The 20,948-nt window shown below is 44.4% G+C and overlaps 1 protein-coding gene across 3 annotated transcripts in view; it reads left to right on the top strand.

Annotated features, from left to right (window-relative positions):
* HECW2 (HECT, C2 and WW domain containing E3 ubiquitin protein ligase 2) overlaps positions 1 to 17,992 on the top strand; it is a 299,050-nt gene extending 281,058 nt beyond the window's left edge. For all 3 annotated transcript variants that reach the window (XM_061608169.1, XM_061608168.1, XM_061608167.1), the window contains 2 exons: positions 5,145 to 5,257; positions 17,167 to 17,992. In XM_061608169.1, the coding sequence (XP_061464153.1) occupies positions 5,145 to 5,257; positions 17,167 to 17,278 (225 nt within the window). In that variant the 3' untranslated portion in view covers positions 17,279 to 17,992. The remainder of the gene's footprint in view (positions 1 to 5,144; positions 5,258 to 17,166) is intronic.
* The last annotated feature ends 2,956 nt before the right edge of the window (positions 17,993 to 20,948 follow it).

Consider the following 20,948-nt stretch of genomic DNA (forward strand, 5'->3'; position numbering starts at 1 on the left):
CATATTCTTCCAGCCCATCCACCTTGAGGGGAGGTAGTGGCTTCACTGGCTCTCTGTGGGGATCAGGTGGGTGTTCTAATGTCAGCAGGGAGTGATGAAACACGGGATGTACCTTGAAGGTGGGAGGTAGTTTCAGACGGAAGGCCACGGGATTGATCTGAGGCTCCACTTCAAAAGGTCCCACCCTGTGATCCTCTAACTTGTGACAGCGCCCCTGCGTTGGCAGGTATCTTGTTGACAGCCACACTTTATCCCCCACTTGGATTGGAGGGCCCTCCTGCCGATGCTGATCCGCAGCCTCCTTATAATCCTCCTTGGCCCTCTCTAACTGTTCTCTCAACAGATGTTGCATGGCCTGAAGCTCCTGCAACAAAATCCTCCGCGGCTGGGATGGAGAGGCTGGAAAGGGAGGCGGCAAAAAGCCGCAGGTGATATCCCAGGTTGGCAAAAAATTGAGTCTGTTGGGTGATTGCGTGAACGGCATTGTTGTAAGCAAACTCTGCTAGAGGCAGAAAGGATACCCAGTTATCCTGCTGGTAATTGACATAACGTAAGTATTGTTCTAGCGTGTCATTAACCCTTTCTATTTGCCCATCCGTCTGCAGATGATGAGACAGTGAAAGTCTCAACTCACTCTGCAGGATTTGCCACATGGCTTGCCAGAAACGTGCCGTGAACTGTGTTCCTCAATCAGAGACCAGACTGGCTGGGAGGCCATGCAGTCGGTACACATGCTGCACATGCAAACGGGCCATCTCTTGAGCATTTGGGAGTCCTGCACATGGGATAAAGTGCACCATTTTTGGGAAGGCACCTACCACTACCAGTACAGTTGTTTTCCTTTGCGAGGAAGGGAGGTCAGTGATGAAGCCCATGGTGACCATCTGCCAGGGTCCCTGGGGGGTCGGAAGTGGCTCTAAAAGCCCGGCGGGTCACCCAGTGGCGTGTTTGGCCTGAGCACAGGTGGGACTGGACTGGACGTAATGTTCCACTTCTCGTTTCATCCGAGGCCACCAGAACTCCCTGGCAACCACTTGTAAGGTTTTGTAGACTCCAAAATGCCCTGCAGCGGAGGAGTCTTGACACTGATGAAGCACCTTGACTCTCTTCTCTTCACATGGTATCGTGGTGATGCAGTACCCCCTCCTTCAATGTGAAATCCACGTTATTCCTGGGTGGTAGTGTCACCAGGTCAGAGCGCTTCTTTTCGACAAATGGGTCCTGCTCTTGCGCTGCCTGCAATTCTGTCACCCAGGATTCCTGACACTATCCTACTACTATCTTCTCAGGAGGTATAATCAATTGCAGCAGTCTCGGGATCACGTCTTTCAGGTATTCTGGCTTGCGGGACAACACATCTGCTCGTTTATTCAGCACTTGAGGGATGTAGTGAATCTTGAAATGAAAATGAGCAAAGAATTGGGCCCAGAGCACCTGTCTTTGGTTCAGCTTGCGGGCGGTGTGCAGGCTCTCCAGATTCCGGTGATTGGTGTGCACCTCGATCTCATGCTGCACTCCTTCCAGGTGATGTTGCCAAGTCTCAAAGGCATCCCAGTTGGTCAGTAACTCCTTTTCCTACATGGTGTAGTTTTGCTCAGAACTTGTCAACTTTTGTGAGAAGTAGGTGCAGGGTCTTAACCCCCCCCCTTTAGCGCTGGTTGTAAAAGCACCACTCCGGTGGCTATGTCCGATGCATCTGTCTCAACCACAAAGGGGCATGTGGGATCTGCATGTTGTAGTATGGGTTCCGAGGCAAACCACCCCTTCAACTCTTCAAAGGCTCTCTGTGTGGCTTCCATCCAATGAAAGGGACCCAGTCCCTTCAAACAGTCATTGAGGGGTGGCGTCTTGTCAGAGTAGTTTGCGATGAACTGATGGTAGTAGTTGGCAAACCCCAGGAAATGCTGGAGATCCTTCTTAGTTCTGGGAGGTTGCCATTTGAGAACACAATGGACCTTTCCCGGATCCATGTCTACCCCGGCTGGCGAAATGCGATATCCCCAAAAAGTCCAGTGTGGTCAAGTCGAACCCGCACTTGTCTGGCTTGGCATAGAGGTGATGCTCTCAGAGGCGCCGCACCACAGCTTGCACATGTTCCTCGTGATCCTCTGGGGAGTCCGAATATATCAGAATATCATCCAAATACACGATCATGAAGTGATCCAAGTAGTCCCTGAAGATGTCGTTCATGAAGTTTTGGAAAACCCCCGGAGAACTGGATAGCCCAAAGGGCATCACCAAGTACTCAGACTGTCCATAACGTGTATTGAATGCAGTCTTCCACTTGTCTCCCTCCTTCATTTGCACCAAGTTGTAAGCTCCCCTCAAGTCCAGCTTGGTGTAGATCTTGGCTGACCGCAATTGCCCCAGCATCTCTGTGATGAGCGGCAGGGGGTAGCTGTTGGGGATGGTGATTTGATTCAGTACCCAGTAGTCGTTACATGGATGTAATTCCCTGCTCTTTTTCTTAACGAACAGCAAGGGTGCTCCTGCTGGGGACTGAGATGGTCTGATGAACCCTCTCTTCAGGTTCATGTCTAGAAATTCCCTCAGTGCCGCCAGCTCCGGCTCTGACAGGGAGTAGAGCCTCCCAGCCAGAATACGCACCCTGGGCATCAGGTTGATGGTGCAGTCGTACAGACGGGGGGGCAATTGATCGGCTTCCTTTTTATGGAACATGTCCTGGTACTCTTCGTCTTTCTGGGGCAAGGAAGTCCCCTCCTGCAGAACCATTCCAGCCACAACATCAGGATTGGGCCTCTTCTGAGGCTGGCAATGTTGATGACAGTATTTCGAGGTGAACACCACTGCAGCCTCGTCCCAGAAAATTGTTGGGTTGTGCTGGACCAGCTATGGCATCCCCAACACCACAGGAAAACAGGGCAAAGATGCCACATAGAATGACAGTTTCTCCACATGCCCCTGAATCTCCAACTCTAGCACCCCATCACCCTGGCCAACATTCTGAACTTTAGGGGTGCCCATCAATGGTCTCAACGGACAAGGGTAGTTCAAGCATCTGAAGGGGTATGCCTTGTTTGTGGACAAAGTCACAGTCCATGAAACTTGATGAAGCTCCACTGTCAATCATCGTGTTGGCTTGGAAACTCTGCCCTGTGGGCAGAGTCAGTTGAACCAGCATGAGTAGGGCTGCTTGCGACAGAAGGAGCTGCTGATGAGGCCACTTTGTTGAATTGGCTCCCAATTCTTCAGCCTCTATGAGAGCTGGGTTTTGGAGTTTTCTGGCACTGGGGCTTTTTCAATTTTGGAAGGGCATCCTCGGGACAGATGCCCCCCTTTTCCACAGTATAGGCATAGCCCCTCCCTCCTGTGCTTCTCCTTGTCCTCCTCTGACAGACGTGGTTGGGCTCCGCCAATTTGCATGGGCTCCACCCCTGATGAGGTTGAGGTTCCCACACTAGGAGGATAACAGACGTGGGAGAGAGGTAAAGGTGCCTGAGAATAAACCGGCTCTGCTCTGTGCTCTAAATGGCGGCCCTCGAGACAACTGTCAATCTGCAAACAGAATTGGATCAAGTCCGACAGGGTCCCAGGTATGTGTGTGTGCGGCAACTCATTCAGCACCTCCGAACTCAGTCCATTCTGATAAAGATGGGTTGTTGTATTCTGTCTCTTGGGCTAAGACACGCAACATATTAGTGTAGACCCCCATGGATCCTTTCCCTTGTTTCAGAGTTCCTAACTGACGGGCGACCATCTCCTTCCATTGAGGATTGTGGAACATTTCATTCATGTCGTCAATGAAGGTGGTATATTGTCCCAGAACAGGGTTATTTCAGATCAGATATGGGGTGGCCCATTTGGCAGCCTCCCCTTCCAGCAGACTGATGATGAATACCACCTATGAATTGTCGGTCAGAAACTCAGCTTGATGTACATGTATGTACAATTCACACTGGGCACGGAATGTAGCAAACTGGTCACTCTGGCCACCATAGCGGGAGGGTAGCCCCATGGGAGACTTGATTCTAACAGGCGGTGTGGCTGGCAGTGCTGCGCCTCCCTGGGCAATCAGGGCTCGGAGGTTCTGGTTCTCGAGTTTTAAGTTCTGGGTCACAACTTGGAGGTTCTGGAGCTCGGCGTACAAGGCTTCGATGGTCACTGGGAGTCCCCCTTAAGCGCCCCCACTAGCCTCCATGTTGTCAGTCATGGGAGTGTCGGAGAAGAGAGATGGTGGCTGGGACGATCCCCCAAATGTTCATCTGACAGTACAGGCTCTCTAGGTGCCAGCTCGACCTCAGGGGGAAGAGAGCAGGTTGGCGGGGACTCGTTTGACATGTCAGGTGGGGAATCCCAGGGGGGTGGAGTTGGCACGTGCACAATGTTGCTTCCCAACGGCTCTGTGGGAACACTTGTTGACGGCGCAGGGTCCGCATTGATGGGAGGGCTGTCTGTGGGAACTCACGGGCTGTCAGCATCTCCCCCACCCTCAACACCCTCAAAAACCTCTTCCTCATCTGACTCCTCTCCTGGGTCAAGTTGGGGAAGCTGGGGCTCAACACTCACACATTGCCAAGATGATAATCCATGACTCCTATAAAAGCAGAACTATGCCTTGGCCAGGCAGACTCCACTGTGGGTGCAAAGAGCTGCTTGCCTACACCCAGGGGCTTGGATGTGCCTACAGGGGATTTCCCCCTTTTTGAACAGCAAGGCCTCCTACCGTTACTGCAAATGTCTTTTGAATTTTCCTTCCATCTCAGAAGTGGTTTTGTGGCATGGAGGAACCTACTTGAGAAACCTAAGTCAAAAGCCACTTGGAACTAATTGTGGGGTTTTTTTGGATCCTGGCTTCCATCTAAAGACCCAAGTGTCTCTTGTACAGTCAAAATGCACCCAATGCTGAGCCCTGTCCTCCCCTTACAAAGGCTGCCTCCAAGAAGTCAACAGTTGAATCCTAGGCATCCTTATACAAAATAAGGCCTACTGAGTTTGACATTTTATTTACTCTTATCCTATCTCTGTTCAGAGTATGTATCCTTAGATAAATGCAAATATAAATTAGAATATGCTTTTTTTCTTCAGATCCCTATGTAATTTGAGAGGCAGTCCCAAATGTATACCAGGTCAAACTATTGTATTTTCCACAATGATTATTTATGGTGTATTGCTTTGGATTTCAGTTTGTTACAGGCACGTCTAGCATACCTTATGAAGGTTTTGCTTCTCTGAGGGGGAGCAATGGACCAAGAAGATTCTGTGTAGAAAAATGGGGGAAAATCACTGCTCTACCCAGGTAAAGTAATACTGAGTATCTTAAAACATAAATCCACTTCATATTTAAGAATTCAGGTTTCTGTAAACAAATCATGCCGTTCAGAATTGATAAGCCAAGTATTTCTGTCATCAACTTTTAGAATTATAAGAATATCTCTTTAGAAACTGATGCCAGTTATTAACAGATTGAATGTGATCTGTCTCAAGCAAAGTTCTCCTGCTTAGTTCTGCTTAGAGCTGAACTGAAATTAGTTTGTTTGTACAACTTGTTTGTAGCAGAAAAAATGTAGCTTTTCTCAATCCAGAATCATTCATGCTTGTCCTCAACATGATGCTTTCAATCTACATTGATGCTAGATCCTGTGGACCACATGGGTGGGTGTGGTTACTTGATAGATGTTTGAAAACCCTCCCCTTGATTAGGTTATCCATGCCTTTTCCTCCCTGCACATATCCCAGGTGAATGAAGGAGGAAATGGTGATTCAATCTTGGTATACATTCACTCACAATGTCACTGGGCAGATATAGATTACCCCCTCCCACCTGTTGCCGGGACCCACCTGCATCTGTTTTCAAATTGACACACTGCAGGGTAATGCAGAATCAATCTACAGTGAGCTTTTATTTTGGGAATGAAACCAGTTTCTCAAGTGCTTTTCAGGGGCAAAAAAATATGCAACATATGTAGATTGTGTGTGGACTATGTAGAAAAAAACCAAGTACTCAGTCTCCAGTGATTCTAGAATAAAATGCTGTATGTACACAGCCTTAATCTCAGAAAGTGCCCTCCCATCTTCAACAATTGTCTGCAATCAGTGCAAGCACTTTTGCTTCATTTCAATTCTGTTGTTCTCTGCTACATATTCCTCCTCCTTTTCTCTCTTAGCCTTTGACCTTATTTGCCCACTTTCTCATTTACTCCTATTAATTGTGGCAATCTTTGATCTTATTTGCCCACTTTCTCATTTACTCCTATTAATTGTGGCAACCTGCATCAACCTGGCACTACATCTGACATGATGATGTCACAAAAACCTATAACAAAACCAGACTGGTCGTCACAGTCACTATGGTTAAATGGCAGTACAAGCAAATGAGACTGAGGAGAGTAGGAGCAAAGACTTGCTGCAAAATAATAGTACTCCCACTGAAAGGAAGGGCGGGATATAATTCAAATAATTGGATGGATGGATGGTCGGTCGGTCCAAGCCCCTGTCAGATTTGTTTTGATAAATCACTTTAGCTGAAACTCTTGAAAACTTATTCAACCAAATAAAATTCAAAATAATCTTTTGCTATAATTTAAAAATTATAGCATCTACTATCAAGGATATGTTATCAGAACCAGACATACAAACAAAAACCCAAAGATTACAGTGTTTGCTCTTCTTCTCTACACAACCAAGACCAGACCTTTGTATACTTTTACGCAATTATATTCTGCAAGATATTCTAAATTTTGATGCATCTGAACACCTATGTATCTAATTGGTACATCTTTCTATGAAATTCTGCAAATATGAGCAAAACAGTAAAAAAAAGTGCTACTTGCAAAGCAAATATAAACATTTGAGAATATTTGACTTAGCTGTAGTTCTACTATACACATGGAACAGAATGTCCATTATTGCTGGAAAGATATTTCTTGTGATCTTTCTGGCTTCTTATACATTGGTGGTATATAGACCAAATTCTTTAAACCACTTAGAGGGCTTTGTTTTAGTAAGCGTTATATACATTTTGCTACATTTTGTTTTCCTCCATTGTCAATCAAAGACCTGATCAGAATCTTTGAACCAGTGGTACAACCCTAACAGAACGGAAGATCAAAAGACTGGTGCTACCAGGAGATCCTACCCTTGGCTAATAGAGTCTTCTGTTTTGCCCAGTAAAAAACTGTGTGGGAAGCGGTAGCAAGCTCACCTCTCATAACCTAACAATGCCATTAATATCCTCAGCAGTACTAGCAGCATGCAACCTTAAGCAAATAATGATCTCTTAGCCTGAGCTCTTCACCAGTAGAGGGGGAATAGAGGGGATCTGCGTCACACAGTTGCAGTGAGAATTAATGAGATAAAGGAACTTAACCTTTGCAGAGTATATATTACAAACTAAATAATTTTAGCAACCCCCTTGAGTGCATGGAAGTTTTCCTAGAGACAAGTCTGGTCTTGAATTCTGAATGTTCTTGCTTTGGTGATATTGGATTGCCACCTTAGCGTGATTTAGAGGTATTTGTAAACATGTAGCTGTTTGTTTAAACAAAGCATGAGATAACAACAACAACAACAACAGACTTTAAGGAAGGCGCCTTGTTCCCTTCTAAACCAAGTGACCGTCTCAACCTCAGTTCTGAGCAAAATGAAAGTGATTTGTTTTCTTAAATTCCCTGGCTCCGTCAGCCCTCAACTGTACCCTCTTCAAGGGTTTACTGTGAAAACACTGCAGAGTGTTTATTTTATTTATTTATTTATATCGTGCCCTTCCTCTCAGCAGGAGCCCAGGGCAGCAAACAAAAGCACTAAAAACACTTTAAAACATCAAAGAACAGACTTTAAAATACAGTAAAACAAAACATAGTTTAAAAAAATTTTAAAAAAAGTTTTCAAGACATCTTTTTTTAAAAAAAGGTTGAAAACATAGTTTTTTTTTTAAAAAAAAGGTTTAAAAATGTATTAAAAAGCAATTCCAACACAGAAGCAGACTAGGATAAGGTCTCAACTTAAAAGGCTTGTTGAAAGTGGAAGGTCTTCAATAGGCACCGAAAAGATAACAGAGAGCCTGGTGCCTGTCCAATATTTAAGGGGATGGAATTCCACAGGGTAGGTGCCTCTACACTAAACGTCCATTTCCTATCTTCTGTGGAATGGACCTCCTAATAAGATGGAATGTGCAGGAGGCCCTCACCTGCAGAGTGCAGTGATCGACTGGGTAGATAAGGGATAAGACAGTTTTCAGGTATCCTGGTCCCAAGCTGTATAGGGCTTTGTACACCAAGACGTAGAACCTTGAACTTGGCCCGGTATCAAATGGGCAGCCAGTGCAATTGTTTCAGCAGTGGTGTGACATGTTGGCAATAGCCTATCCCAGTGAGCAGGCTCTCTGCCGCATTTTGCACCAGCTGTAGCTTCTGGACCAACCTCAAGGGCAGCCTCACATAGAGCGCATTACAGTAATCCAGCCTGGAGGTTACCAGGGCGTGGTCAGGGTATCCCAGTCCAGAAATGGCCGCAACTGTCTTACCAGCCGAAGCTGGTAAAAGGCACTCCTAGCCACTGAGGTCACCTGGCCTCTAGCAACAAAGATGGATCCAGGAGCACCCCCAGACTACGAACCTGCTCTTTCAGAAGGAGTACGACCCCATCCAAAGCAGGCAACTGACCAATTATCTGAACTTGCAAACCACCAACCTATAGTGCCTCCGTCGTGCTAGGATTCAGGCTCAGTTTATTGACCCTCATCCAGCCCGCCACCAAGTCCAGGCAGCAGTCCAGGGCTTGCATGGTCCTTCCCTATTCAGATGTTACAGAGAAATAGAACTAGGTGTTGTCAGCATACTGTTGACACCTCACCCCAAATCTCCTGATGACTGCTCCCAAGGGCTTCATATAGATGTTAAACAGCATGGGGGACAACATGGTACCCTACAGTACCCCACAGCACAACTGCCAGGGAGCCGAAAGACAATCACCCAATGCAATTCTCTGAAAACGACCTTGGAGATAGGGTCGGAACCATTGTAAAACAGTGCGTCCAAAACCCATCTCAACAAGTCGGCCCAGAAGGATACCATGGTCAATGGTATCAAAAGCCACTGAGAGATCAAGTAAGAGTAAAAGGGTTACATTCCCCCTGTCCTTCTCCCAATAAAAGTCATCCATCAGGGCAACCAAAGCTGATTCAGTCCCATAACTAGGCCTGAACCCAGACTGGAATGGGTCAAGATAATCTGTTTCATCCCAGAGTAATTGCAATTGCTGCGCCACAACCCTCTCAGTCACCTTCCCTAAGAAGGTGGTATTTGCGACTGGTCGGTAATTGTCGCAGACCAATGGGTCCAGGGTGGGCTTTTTCAGGAGCGTTCGGATCACCTCCTCTTTCAGGGTGGCTGAAACCACTCCCTCCTGCAATGATGCGTTGACTACACCCTGGATCCACTCAGTCAAATACTCTCTCTGCAAGCTTTAATTATTCAAGAAGGGCAAGGGTCAAGAGGACACATTGCTGGCCGCATCATTGCAAGCAGCTTGTCTACGTCATCAGGTCACATCAAATGTGCTATGGAGGCGAGCAACTTTACCCTCAAAGTGCCTTGCAAACAATTCACAGTGGGCCTCCGAAGGGTCTAAAACTCCATTTGCTGGAGTTGATGTCAACAGACCCCTGACAATACGGAAAAGTTCCACTGGACTGCTACTTGAGGATGTGATAGAGGCAGAGAAGTGGGCCTTCTTAGTCGTCCTCACCACCACACAGTAGGCACAGTTATGATGCTTTACTTGTGCCTGATCAGCCTAACAGCACATCTTTTGCTACTTGTGCTCTAGCTGTTGTCCAGCTTGTTTCATTGCCCTTAACTCACTGGTGTACCAAGGTGCAAACCAGGCTCCACAATGCCGGAGAGGGCACTTGGGGGCAGCCGTGTCAAGAGCCTGACTTGCCTTGCTGTTCCACAGCATGACAAGAGAATCAACAGGGTCACCTGCTATATCTACTGGGAACTCCCCCAGGGCATTCAGGAATCCAGTGGATTCCATTAGTCTCTGGGGGTGGACCATTTTAATCTGTCTACCACCCCTGCAAGGAAGGATCGGAGCCATAAATCTAAACTTCACCAGAAAGTGGTCACCATGACAGTGGGGTAACATCAACCCCCCCTATCTCCAGACCACCCCTTCCTCCATCTAGAGCAAAAACCAAGTCGAGTGTGTGCCCTGCCCTATGTGTAGGGCTGGTGACTTGAGACAGCCCCATGGTTGTCATGGAGGCCATGAAGTCCCAAGCCAGAACACTAGACATGGACATTGAAATCACCCAGGACTATTGTTCTGGGTTCCTCCAATACCACAGCCGAGATGGTCTCCACCAGCTCAGTCAGAGAAGCTACTGGGCAGCAGAGTGGATGGTACACCAGCAGCAACCCTAGTTTCCTGTCTCCTTGGCCTGACATCAGGTGCAGGCCCTCACAGCCAGCTCACAGACAGAGTGGTTTCCTAGTGACAGAGATGGAAGTTCTGTAGACCACAGCAACTCCTCCCCCCCATCCCTGCAGCCTGTGCTGGTGTTGCACTGAGTGTCCAGGTGGGCAAAGCTGGGTTAGATCAACTACTCCCAGCTCACCCAAACAAGTCTCGGTAATGCACACCAAATCATGGATAAGTGTGGTCTTTGTATGTATTGATCTGGCGTTAAACAACAACACACACAGGCCAGTGGGCATAGCAGATGAGCAATGAGGAACCCATCCATGAGAGAAGTGGCAGCAAGGAACAAGGTGTAGATAACCTTACCCTCGTCTTCTATGGTAATTCACCGCTTTCCCATGGCTATACTTCCCTCTACCCATGATCACTGAGTAGAGGGAAGTATAGCCATGGGGAAGTGGTGAATTACCATAGATGACGAGGGCAAGGTTATCTATGCCTTGTTCCTTGCTGCCACTCCTCTCATGGATGGGTTCCTCATTGCTCATCTGCTATGCCCTCTACCCATGATCACTGAATGCAAGGATGACAGATTTATTCACGGAGGGACCATATGATGAAGAACCAGAAATTTTAGAATGTGAGATGAAAGCTGCTCTTAAAATTCTTGGAAGAAACAGGAATAGATGGCATACCAATAGAGTTGCTACAAGCTACTGAGACTGAATCTGTCCAAATTTTGACAAAGCTTTGTCAAGAAATATGGAAAACTAAACAATGGCCCACAGACTGGAAGCGTTCAATATATATCTCAGTTCCAAAGAAAGGGAATCCCAGAGAATGCAGTAATTATCGAACTATTGCCTTAATATCCCATGCAAATAAAGTAATGCTCAAGATTCTACAACAAAGGCTCTTACCATATATGGAGCGAGAAATGCCAGACGTCCAAGCTGGATTTAGAAAGGGAAGAGGCACCAGAGATCATATGGCAAGCATACGTTGGATAATGGAATGGAGCAAGGAATTTCAGAAGAAAATCACCCTGTGTTTTATAGATTACAGCAAAGCCTTTGACTGTGTAAATCATGAAAAACTATGGAATGCTTTAAAAGAAATGGGGGTGCCACAGCATCTGATTGTCCTGATGCGCAACCTATACTCTGGCTATACTGTACGGACAGAATATGGAGAAACTGATTGGTTTGCCATCGGAAAGGGTGTGAGACAGGGGTGTATTTTATCATCCTATTTGTTTAATCTGTACGCAGAACATATCATACGGAAAGTGGGATGGACCAAGATGAAGGAGGTGTGAAAATTGGAGGGAGAAGCATCAATAATTTAAGATATGCAGACAATACCATACTACTAATAGAAACTAGTAATGATTTGAAACGAATGCTGATGAAAGTTAAAGAGGAAAGCACAAAAGCAGGACTACAGCTGAACGTCAAAAAGACTCAAGTAATGACAACAGAAGATTTATGTAACTTTACAGTTGACAATGAGGACATTGAACTTGTCAAAGATTATCAATACCTTGGCACTGTCATTAACCAAAATGGAGACAATAGTCAAGAAATCAGAAGAAGTCTAGGACTAGGTAGGACAGCTATGAGAGAACTAGAAAAGGTCCTCAAATGCAAAGATGTATCACTGAACACCAAAGTCAGGATAATTCAGCCCATGGTATTCCTGATCTCTACGTATGGATGTGAAAGTTGGACAGTGAAAAAGGCGGATAAGAGAAAAATCCACTCATTTGAAATGTGTTGGAGAAGAGCTTTGCGCATACCATGGACTGCGAAAAAGACAAATAATTGGGTGTTAGAACAAATTAAACCAGAACTGTCACTAGAAACTAAAATGATGAAACTCAGGTTATCGTACTTTGGACACATCAGGAGAAGACATGATTCACTAGAAAAGACAATAATGCTGGGAAAAACAGAAGGGAGTAGAAAAAGAGGAAAGCCAAACAAGAGATAGATTGATTCCATAAAGGAAGCCACAGACCTGAACTTACAAGATCTGAACAGGGTGGATCATGACAGATGCTCTTGGAGATCGCAGATTCATAGGGTCGCCATGAGTCGTAATCGACTTGAAGGCACGTAACAACATGATCACTGAAACTGGGGTGGCATCACCCATGTCCCTCCTTAGTAAGACTCCTCCTAAACACCTGATATGGACCCAACAAGAACCCACCAACAAAACCTACCTGAGCCAATTATCCCATTAGGCTTCTGCGAAAATTAGGAACAGTCAGACCCACTCAATATTTTTCACACAGGGCACATCTACTCTCCCTCTGTCTCACACCCAGGGAGGGCCAGCCTGCTGCCAGTTACAGGCTCTCACTCTCGAGGCATCTGGCGACTTTCTTCTGTCATTCAGTTCATTGCACAGGTGCTCACCCTGCATAGGAACTACACATGAACCATATGCCCTCCCTACTACCCAATCTTCTCCAGATTGGTTAGGAAAAAAAAGAAATAGAAGAGGGTAGCGCCCTCACCCTCAGGACTCCCTAAGGGGTAATCCCCGTTGTTGTCACCCCTTCGGTGGGAACCCTGCTGTCGGGAGACCCACTGCCCAAGGGCAGCTGGGCATTTATGCCTCCTGAGCCAGGCAAGAGGCTGCAAGATTAACTGCAGCCTCTCTCTGGAACCAGGGTCAGACAGGGGTCCCAGTCCTTGCAGCACTTACCGGGGACTTCAGCTGTCTCAAAAGACAGCAACCCAGAGGAGCAAGCTGCATGCACCCAGATGCTCAAGATACTCACTCCCAGGGTGGGCCTTCTTCAGTCCCCCTAGTGCTGCAGCTGTTCCCAATGACCCAAAGGGCAGCTGGGCTTTTATGCCTCCTGGCCCAGCCAGGAGCTGATGCAAGAGGCTGCAAGATTAACTGAAGCCTCTCTCTGGAGCAAGGGTCAGGCAGGGGATCCCAGTCCTTGCAGCACTTACCAGGAAGTTCAGCTGGCTCAAAAGACAGCAACCCCAAGGAGCAAGCACCCACCAGTCCCCCTAGTGCTGCAGCTGTTCCCCAGTGTTGGCTCAGCTTGCCTATATTAAGAGGCAATAAATGTTATTAAGAGTCAAGTGGCTCTTCACTATAATGTTTAAATTATGGCCTTTGAGCTCTCATGGTCTCAGTTCTCTCAGAGAGCAGATATATTCTTACATGCTGAGGTGTATCAGGATTATACTATCCTTGTAGATTTTTTAGGTGAGTAGGGTCAAACTTAACGTGATAAAAGCAGCCATTTTTGTTCACATGTCTGTACTGCTCACATTTAAAACAGGAGAGTCTACTTTTTAAAACTTAAGGGGATTGAGCTGTTCCTCCTCCTTACACACCATCATTTCAAGCACATTTTCCTTAGTTCAGCTCACTTCTAATATTGGAGATAGGTTGACAGGAGATCATCTGCAATGACAGAGTGTAGAGCAACAAGGAAGATGGGGGGGTGTATGCGCGCATCCATGTGGATGTGTCTGCATGTGTGTAATTCAGTTCCCTTCACCTATATGTCTCTTTTGTTAGACTCTCCACCGCTCTTGAAGATGAGGAGGGGACAGGCACGAGACCAAGAAATATGGCTGCCTCATTGCATCTAGTTAGCCTTTTATAGATTTACCAGTATCCTGTTTGTTAGTTTGAACTTCCATATGTGAACTTTGTTGCAGGATTTTATTGGACATTGGCATGCTGAAATGATGTAGGAACTCAGCTGAGTAGAAAAGTATATGTAGACATTAAGGCTCCATTAGCTAAGGAAGAGGTGAAGAACATGTGGCCCTCTAGATGTTGGACTCCAATTCCTATAATCTCTGGCCTTTGGCCGTGCTAGGTGGGGCTGATGGGAGTTGGAGTCCAACCACATCTGGAGGGTTACAGATTGGGGGGGGAAGAGCCACATGTGAACATAATGTGCCCTACACAGTCTTCTTTCCAGAACACTAAAGCCCTTTATCAAGGTAGAAATAAAGCTAATTTCTTCAAGAGGATTTGATGTCCTGCTACAGAATAAGTAAAACAATTTAGTTCTAGAACAAGATTGCCTCATATTTAACTTTCTCAAAAATGAAACCAATTCTAGTTCTGCTTTTATATTTATTAAATAAAAGGACTTCTATGCCAAAATTTGCCTCACAAACCTCAAGGCATGCTTTCGGACTGTGTGTGAGAAACAATCTAAGCATCAATGTTCTTTCCTCAGTTAGGCAAGAGAAAGTTCCAAAAGAATAATTCTGAGGGTTGGTTCTCTTTATTTTATTTATTTATTTGAAACATAATCCAACCTGTAGCCAAAAAGGCCCCCAAAGTGGCTTACAAAAGTGAGTAGTAATGCAGTTCCTATCCTCTAACTTGCAATCTGAAAAGACATGGCACACAAGGAAAGAGGGATGGGAGGGAGGGAGGAAAACACTTGTTGGGCACTCGTTCTTGAGGGTATGATTCCCATAACATGGTTACATAGTTCTGTCTGCACAGATTCTGGTTTTTGGAGAGCAAGACGTCCCTAGAAGACGCCCCCCCCCCAAGATCTGGAAGCAGAGCCGGTGACAGTCTCTGAGCCAGGAGGACAGGGCTGTTCCAGCCATGCACTTCTTTCCCCAGACAGCTAACTGGATGGCAGTTCCAGTCTTCACAAGATTTTTCAAGGATTCAGAAAGGATTTTATTTAATAAGGTTTAAGGATCCCACCCCCACTTAAAATAATTTTTACAGTTGCGGTTTCTTAAAATAGTACAAGATGGCAACAAAGGTGCTGGGATCCAGAGAAACTAAAACTAACTGAGCTCCCTTCCTGTTTTAGCTACACCAGTTCTACATGCCAAAGAGACAAGTCACACTTTTAAGCTGAAGAGCAATTTGTTTCTTCAGTAGAAGGACCTGCTGTGGCAAAACAGCATACAAATATCTGTTTGCTTTTGAATTCTGGCCAGAGTGTTTCTAAGAGGCATTCAAAGCTTGGCAGTTGGCTCTTGATCATAATACTGTCTTGATGTGTGAAACCATGACAGTAATGAAACCAAGCCTGTCTCTGCTCCCCTCCTCCATCTCTCTGGCAGCAAAGAGAGACTACTGGGGAGTGCACTCTCTCCATGCTGCCTTCATTTTTCTCTGATTTACTAGTGAGCAGATAGTGGCTGCTTCACACTGGCCCTCAAGAAAAAGCAGCTAGCATTGTTGGCTAGTAAAATCTCAGTTTTGTCTTCTTGCTTCTCCCTCCTGAGAGCAAGTGAGCGACAGCAGTATTCTCCTAGTTAGAGGACTGGAAAGAGCAAATGTTTGCAAGGGCTCTCTTCTGTATCTGACTTTATTTGCTGCTGGTGGGAGAGTGGGCTGTGGTGGAGAGCAAAGGCAAGCTTGATTTACAGGTGAGGATGGCGTCAAGGATTGTCATGGTAAGGCATCTGTCAAGAACCCATTGGGGGGCTATTGACAAGAACTCTTCAGATCATATCAAATCCTCTTCTTCAACTTGTTCACCCACCTCTCACATCAGAGCAGACAACAGTGGTGTTAAGGAAGAGCAGTAGATGCCATTGCTTACTTCCTCATTGGCCCCTTGCCTGGCAAGCAAGCGGGTGGTAGTAATTATGAGGAAGAAGAACAGTAGGAAGATAGACTAACTGACAGAGGGAGCGGGGGAGGGGGCATTGAGATATCTTGCTCAAGGGCCCCTCCAAAACCTGGAGCCAATACTCTTACACGTATACTTCTGCACGATTCCTCATCATGAAGGTAATGTACGAATCAATCTGCCAGAGTGCTTCTTTTGGGATCCTCACTCAGGGAAAAAAAGAGAAGTTTTCAGGTTGCCCCTGAAACTCCCACCATTATAGGAAATGCTCAAAATTTGTCAGTTTACCTTTATAAAATAAAGTCTATCCTCCTAACACACAAAGCAGTTTGGTCTATCTATCTTGGGAATTCAGCTTTTTAACCCCTTTAAAAGTCCCCCACCCCACTTTTTTCTCTCCTGTCAATAGTTTTGAGAGAGAGAGAGAGAGAGAGATATTTTAAAATTGTATTTTTTAGCTACTCTTCTTGTGTCTTAGTACCAACCAAGGCATGGAAGAAAAATTAAGGACCTCATTGCTTTATAGTAAGAGGCAAAGAAAGAATCCAGCACATCACAGGTACCCAAATTGCCTGGAGAGTGCACACAGGGGGTGGGAGCAGGGAGAAGACTGAGGCATACAGCTGGCAGCCCACAAGCAGTGACATTGCCAGGCGAGCTGCAGCATGAGAAGGCCCCATCCTGGGAGCCATTTGGCAGCACTGGCAGGCTCAGGGGAGCTTGGGAATGGACAGAGGGAGAACCGTCTCCCTCTGGTGCACTCCTGGGCCATAAATAGAAGCCCTTGACTGTGGTTTGGGCACTGTCGAATTCCCAGGCTGCATGAGGGGCCTACAGAAGTGGCTCATGCGGTGGTGTGTCCAAGAGTCGCACAACCTCATAGGATGGTGATTTTGGCCAGCATTTGGATCCTTGCCCTATGCCATGTCAAACACTCTGAGCTGCAACCAATAAAAGTTGTGGCCATTTTAAACCTGTGTTGGTTTAAGAGTAATTATTGGCTCACACACAACACACCCTTGCTGCATGTGGGTGACCAATTCACTTCACGGTTCAACTTAGGAATAAATATGACTTCTAAAGCAGGGTATGATAGGAAAAGCTCTTCGTGTCAGTTTTTCTGCTAATTTTTGTGTGAATTTCTGGATTTCACTCAGTTTTTTCCCCCACCACTTTTTTTCCAGAGCTCATACATGTTTCAATCGTCTTGACCTTCCTCCTTACCCATCATTCTCCATGCTGTATGAAAAGCTGTTGACAGCCGTTGAAGAGACAAGCACATTTGGACTTGAGTAAAACACCAAACCATATAGCATCCAGCATCTTGGACTTTTGTGGATCATTCCTCAAAGAATATATGAATGCTTGCATTGTGTTTCCTAGAGGAAAAAGTATTTTACAATGCAATTTAAGTAATAGAAGTTCATGAATGAGCAACACTAGATTAGGGAGCCCTTACAAGCTCTGAAACAGCCACGCAAGAACTCCATAGCAAGGGTTGTGGTCTGTAGAGAGCACCTATGACTTTTTTTTTCCTGACCACCAGAATAAAGACACATGACAACAAGCAATGAGCAGTAGCAGGGCTACTGCAAAAATCTTCCATATCTCAAAAATGGATTTCATCCAAATATTTGAACAAAGTTCAAGGCAAACTATGAAGTTTGATAGCCCACTGCTAAATAGCAGGTGGTCAAGTGAAAACACTGGGGTGTGCGGTTTTTACTATGGTAGAAGTTAATTCCCAGTGGTACACTACTTTATGTCATATACAGTACAATGCTAAAATATGTTATACATGCTATACCTAAGACTACGAGTGCCTGCATGGTGTGCACCATAAAGATAACATTTGGGGGAGATTTAACAACAGTGTGAAAGAAGCTGGCAGCAAGAGATGGTCTGACAGAATGATTTGCAGTTAAGTGGCTTGTACATATGTATATGCAAATAGTTTATTTGGCAAAAGATGAGCTGTTATAAGAGAATAATGATTGGTTTTAAGCTTTATACTGCATGAAGAGTGGTTTTTTGTTGTTTTTTTAACTAGACTTTATCACGGCATATCAGGAAAAAAATTCTTACACAGTGACTTTTGTTTATTTTTGTAGGTTCATGATATTGAGTTCCTTAAAGTGTAAATAGGGAAATAGAGGACAAAATACTTTTTTTGTTCTTTTCACTTTTCCATGCTTAAATATATATTGTTCTTGTGTTTGATTCTTTAAGCATTCTCAAGGGATACATACATATATATATGCCTTTTATTTTTATAAGGGTAAGATATTCCTGAAATTTTTTTTTGCACTGAATGTACCAAAGTCAAAGGGACATTGTGATCTGACTGGCAGAAAACTGCATCACTCATACAAATCTATAGGAAGTAGCTGCTTTAAGGAACAGAGCTTTCTTCACAGTGCCATGTCTGTAGATAATATCAGGACTGTGCACATTAAGTAATAATTTTGTAATGCTCACTATATGTATAATGTGTAATATGCATTTATTTCAAATGCATTTTAATTTGTGTTTTTTTCATCCATCAACTTAACTTTATGGAATAGTGTTGAATACAAATATTTTGTATTTTCCCTGCAACATTTTTTTTGTACAGCACTACTAAAAGCACTACAAAGGATGTGAAGACAACAAGATGGCCAGCACCTAAAAGAATGAATCTTCATTTAGGAATGACTCCACTCACGTTTAGCAGTTAACCATCTCCAAGATGTAAACTGTTGTAGTGTCTTTCTAAAGTCTGCATTTTCACTGAGTAGTTTTCTTAAAAATGTTTATTAAAATGAAGTACTTTTCTATGATATATCTGAAAGCATGAATCCACCATGTCAAATAAGCTTTTGATTTTAGAAACATTAAATGGGTTTAGCTTATTCCTCACAAGGATCTCCCATGCTGAAAGCCATTTTCATGTATTGCAGTGTGGAGAAGGCTATCCATTCTTTTGCTTTTATTCCTGTAATCAGTCGAATTAACAACATTCAACTGGAACACAGTTTCTGGAACCTACCAACCTAGATGGTATCCATGGCATTGCAAGTCTTGGCTCTGAGACCGATAGATCTGAGACTGGCAGTAACTTCAGAGCTTTCACCTTCTTCATGCTGCTGATGGCTATTCCATGAATGCTCTTCATACTAGTCGTTGCTGTGAGAAAGGCCTCCCACTCTCCTGAAGCCCAGCGTAGCAAAAGCTGTGGTCTAAAATGGAAACTGATTTTATACCTTCTCTGCTTAGAAGGTTGGTTTTGTTGGGGTGGAGGTAGCAGCTGGCGTAGCAGAGATCAGTCCAGAAAAGCTAAAGAAATTAATGATGGGCAAATGGATTCTTTCATAATTTGCAGTTTGTTCACCAAATTACAAATCTAATGTTATATTCGGATTGGGAGTTACCTGTTATTGCTTGGAATTTAAACTTAACAGTAATACAAGGTGTTCCAAGGGTTCAGTTTTTCAATTATGTTTTTATTTCTCTGCAAAAATGCAAAGTAAACAAAGGGGGGAAAGAGAGCATGGGTAGCCTGATGGCTCTCCCATAACAGGCATCAATATATCTTAAGCAGGATGCACAGTACATAAGCCAACTACACCGTCTCACACTGCAGAGAAGTAATGTCCCTTTCTACTATAACAGGTAAGTAATAGGTAAGTACCCGAGTAGTCCCACGCCCTTATAATGTTTCCATTCAAGGTAAAGAGAAAGTCCATCCGTAAGTCATGCGTTCCAGATGTGATCTGCTGGTTTTTTAACAATTTTCTTTAACTTCCTTAAAAATAAATGCCTCCAACAAGCTGGGAAGTGTGGCTCCTGCCATGTACCTTCTAAATGGATCCAGAAATGGCACTACATGATCACATTGAGGTTGTTTCCAGAGGCTTTGTGGGAGAGAAAGATCGCTGCCCTCCCACACACATAATAATGCAGGCTGGCAGGGACCGTCATTTATCCATGGATATAACATTAACAGGAGCACATAGTGCCATTTCTGGGCCTGTTTTGAAAGTGTGTGGCAGGAACTGCATTTACTAGCCTCTTGTCTGAGGCTTTTAAAAGTAGTTGAAGAAGATAAAGAACCTCGGGTCACCTTATATTACTATGACTTTTCTAAGGACACACACACACACCCCTACACCACCTAAAACATAAATTAACATGTAATCTCCATTTTGAATAAACAAAAATGTTATAAAGTTTGTTGGATTGAAATCAAGACTATACGTTTGAGAATTATGAACATGCTAGCTTCAACATATAAACTGCCTTAGCTTCTAGTGGGACAGCATCACTGGAAGAAATGAGGCCTACAGAAAAAAACATTCACAAAAATGCAACTGAATTTTTTAAATCTTTCGTATGTAGAATGCTGACCTGCTTCCACTACTTCTGCCCTTTCTCAAGTGGTAAAAGAAAATTCAAACAGTTCTATATTTGCACACATGTTTAACAAACATTGGCCCCAACCTCAAAAACTTCAGTAAAGTGCATGTTATCAGAGAGCTGGCAAACAATAGAACAACTCTCCTCAGAATAGTTCATGTTTCAAGAGGGCAATAAGATTATTTGTGATAACATGGCAATGTTGCTTGAAAAAGAATCATGGGATTTATTTAACAAAATTTATATACCACTTGATTGTAAAAAAAAAATCTCTAAGCAGTTTGTAAAACATGTTAGTTTTTTATTGTCATATTATAATGGTACTAAAGAAAATCCATAACATAAATATAAGCCTATAATCCAAAAGACTGAGTGCATGGCTCAGTGCGAGGGAAAGTTCTGTGCATGCATTGTTTATTTTCCTTAGGTAATAGTTGAATTGCATGAGCCCATTTTGTGTATTCACAGTCCGTACCTTTGGGTTTTAATGCAGAAAGTCATCAGATTTAACATAGTTCAGTATTTGATATTGGGGAAAGCCATTTAAGGTCAACTTTTTTTAAAAAAAACC

The sequence above is a fragment of the Rhineura floridana genome, chromosome 2 (assembly GCF_030035675.1).
Source record: "Rhineura floridana isolate rRhiFlo1 chromosome 2, rRhiFlo1.hap2, whole genome shotgun sequence".
Classification (NCBI taxonomy): domain Eukaryota; kingdom Metazoa; phylum Chordata; class Lepidosauria; order Squamata; family Rhineuridae; genus Rhineura; species Rhineura floridana.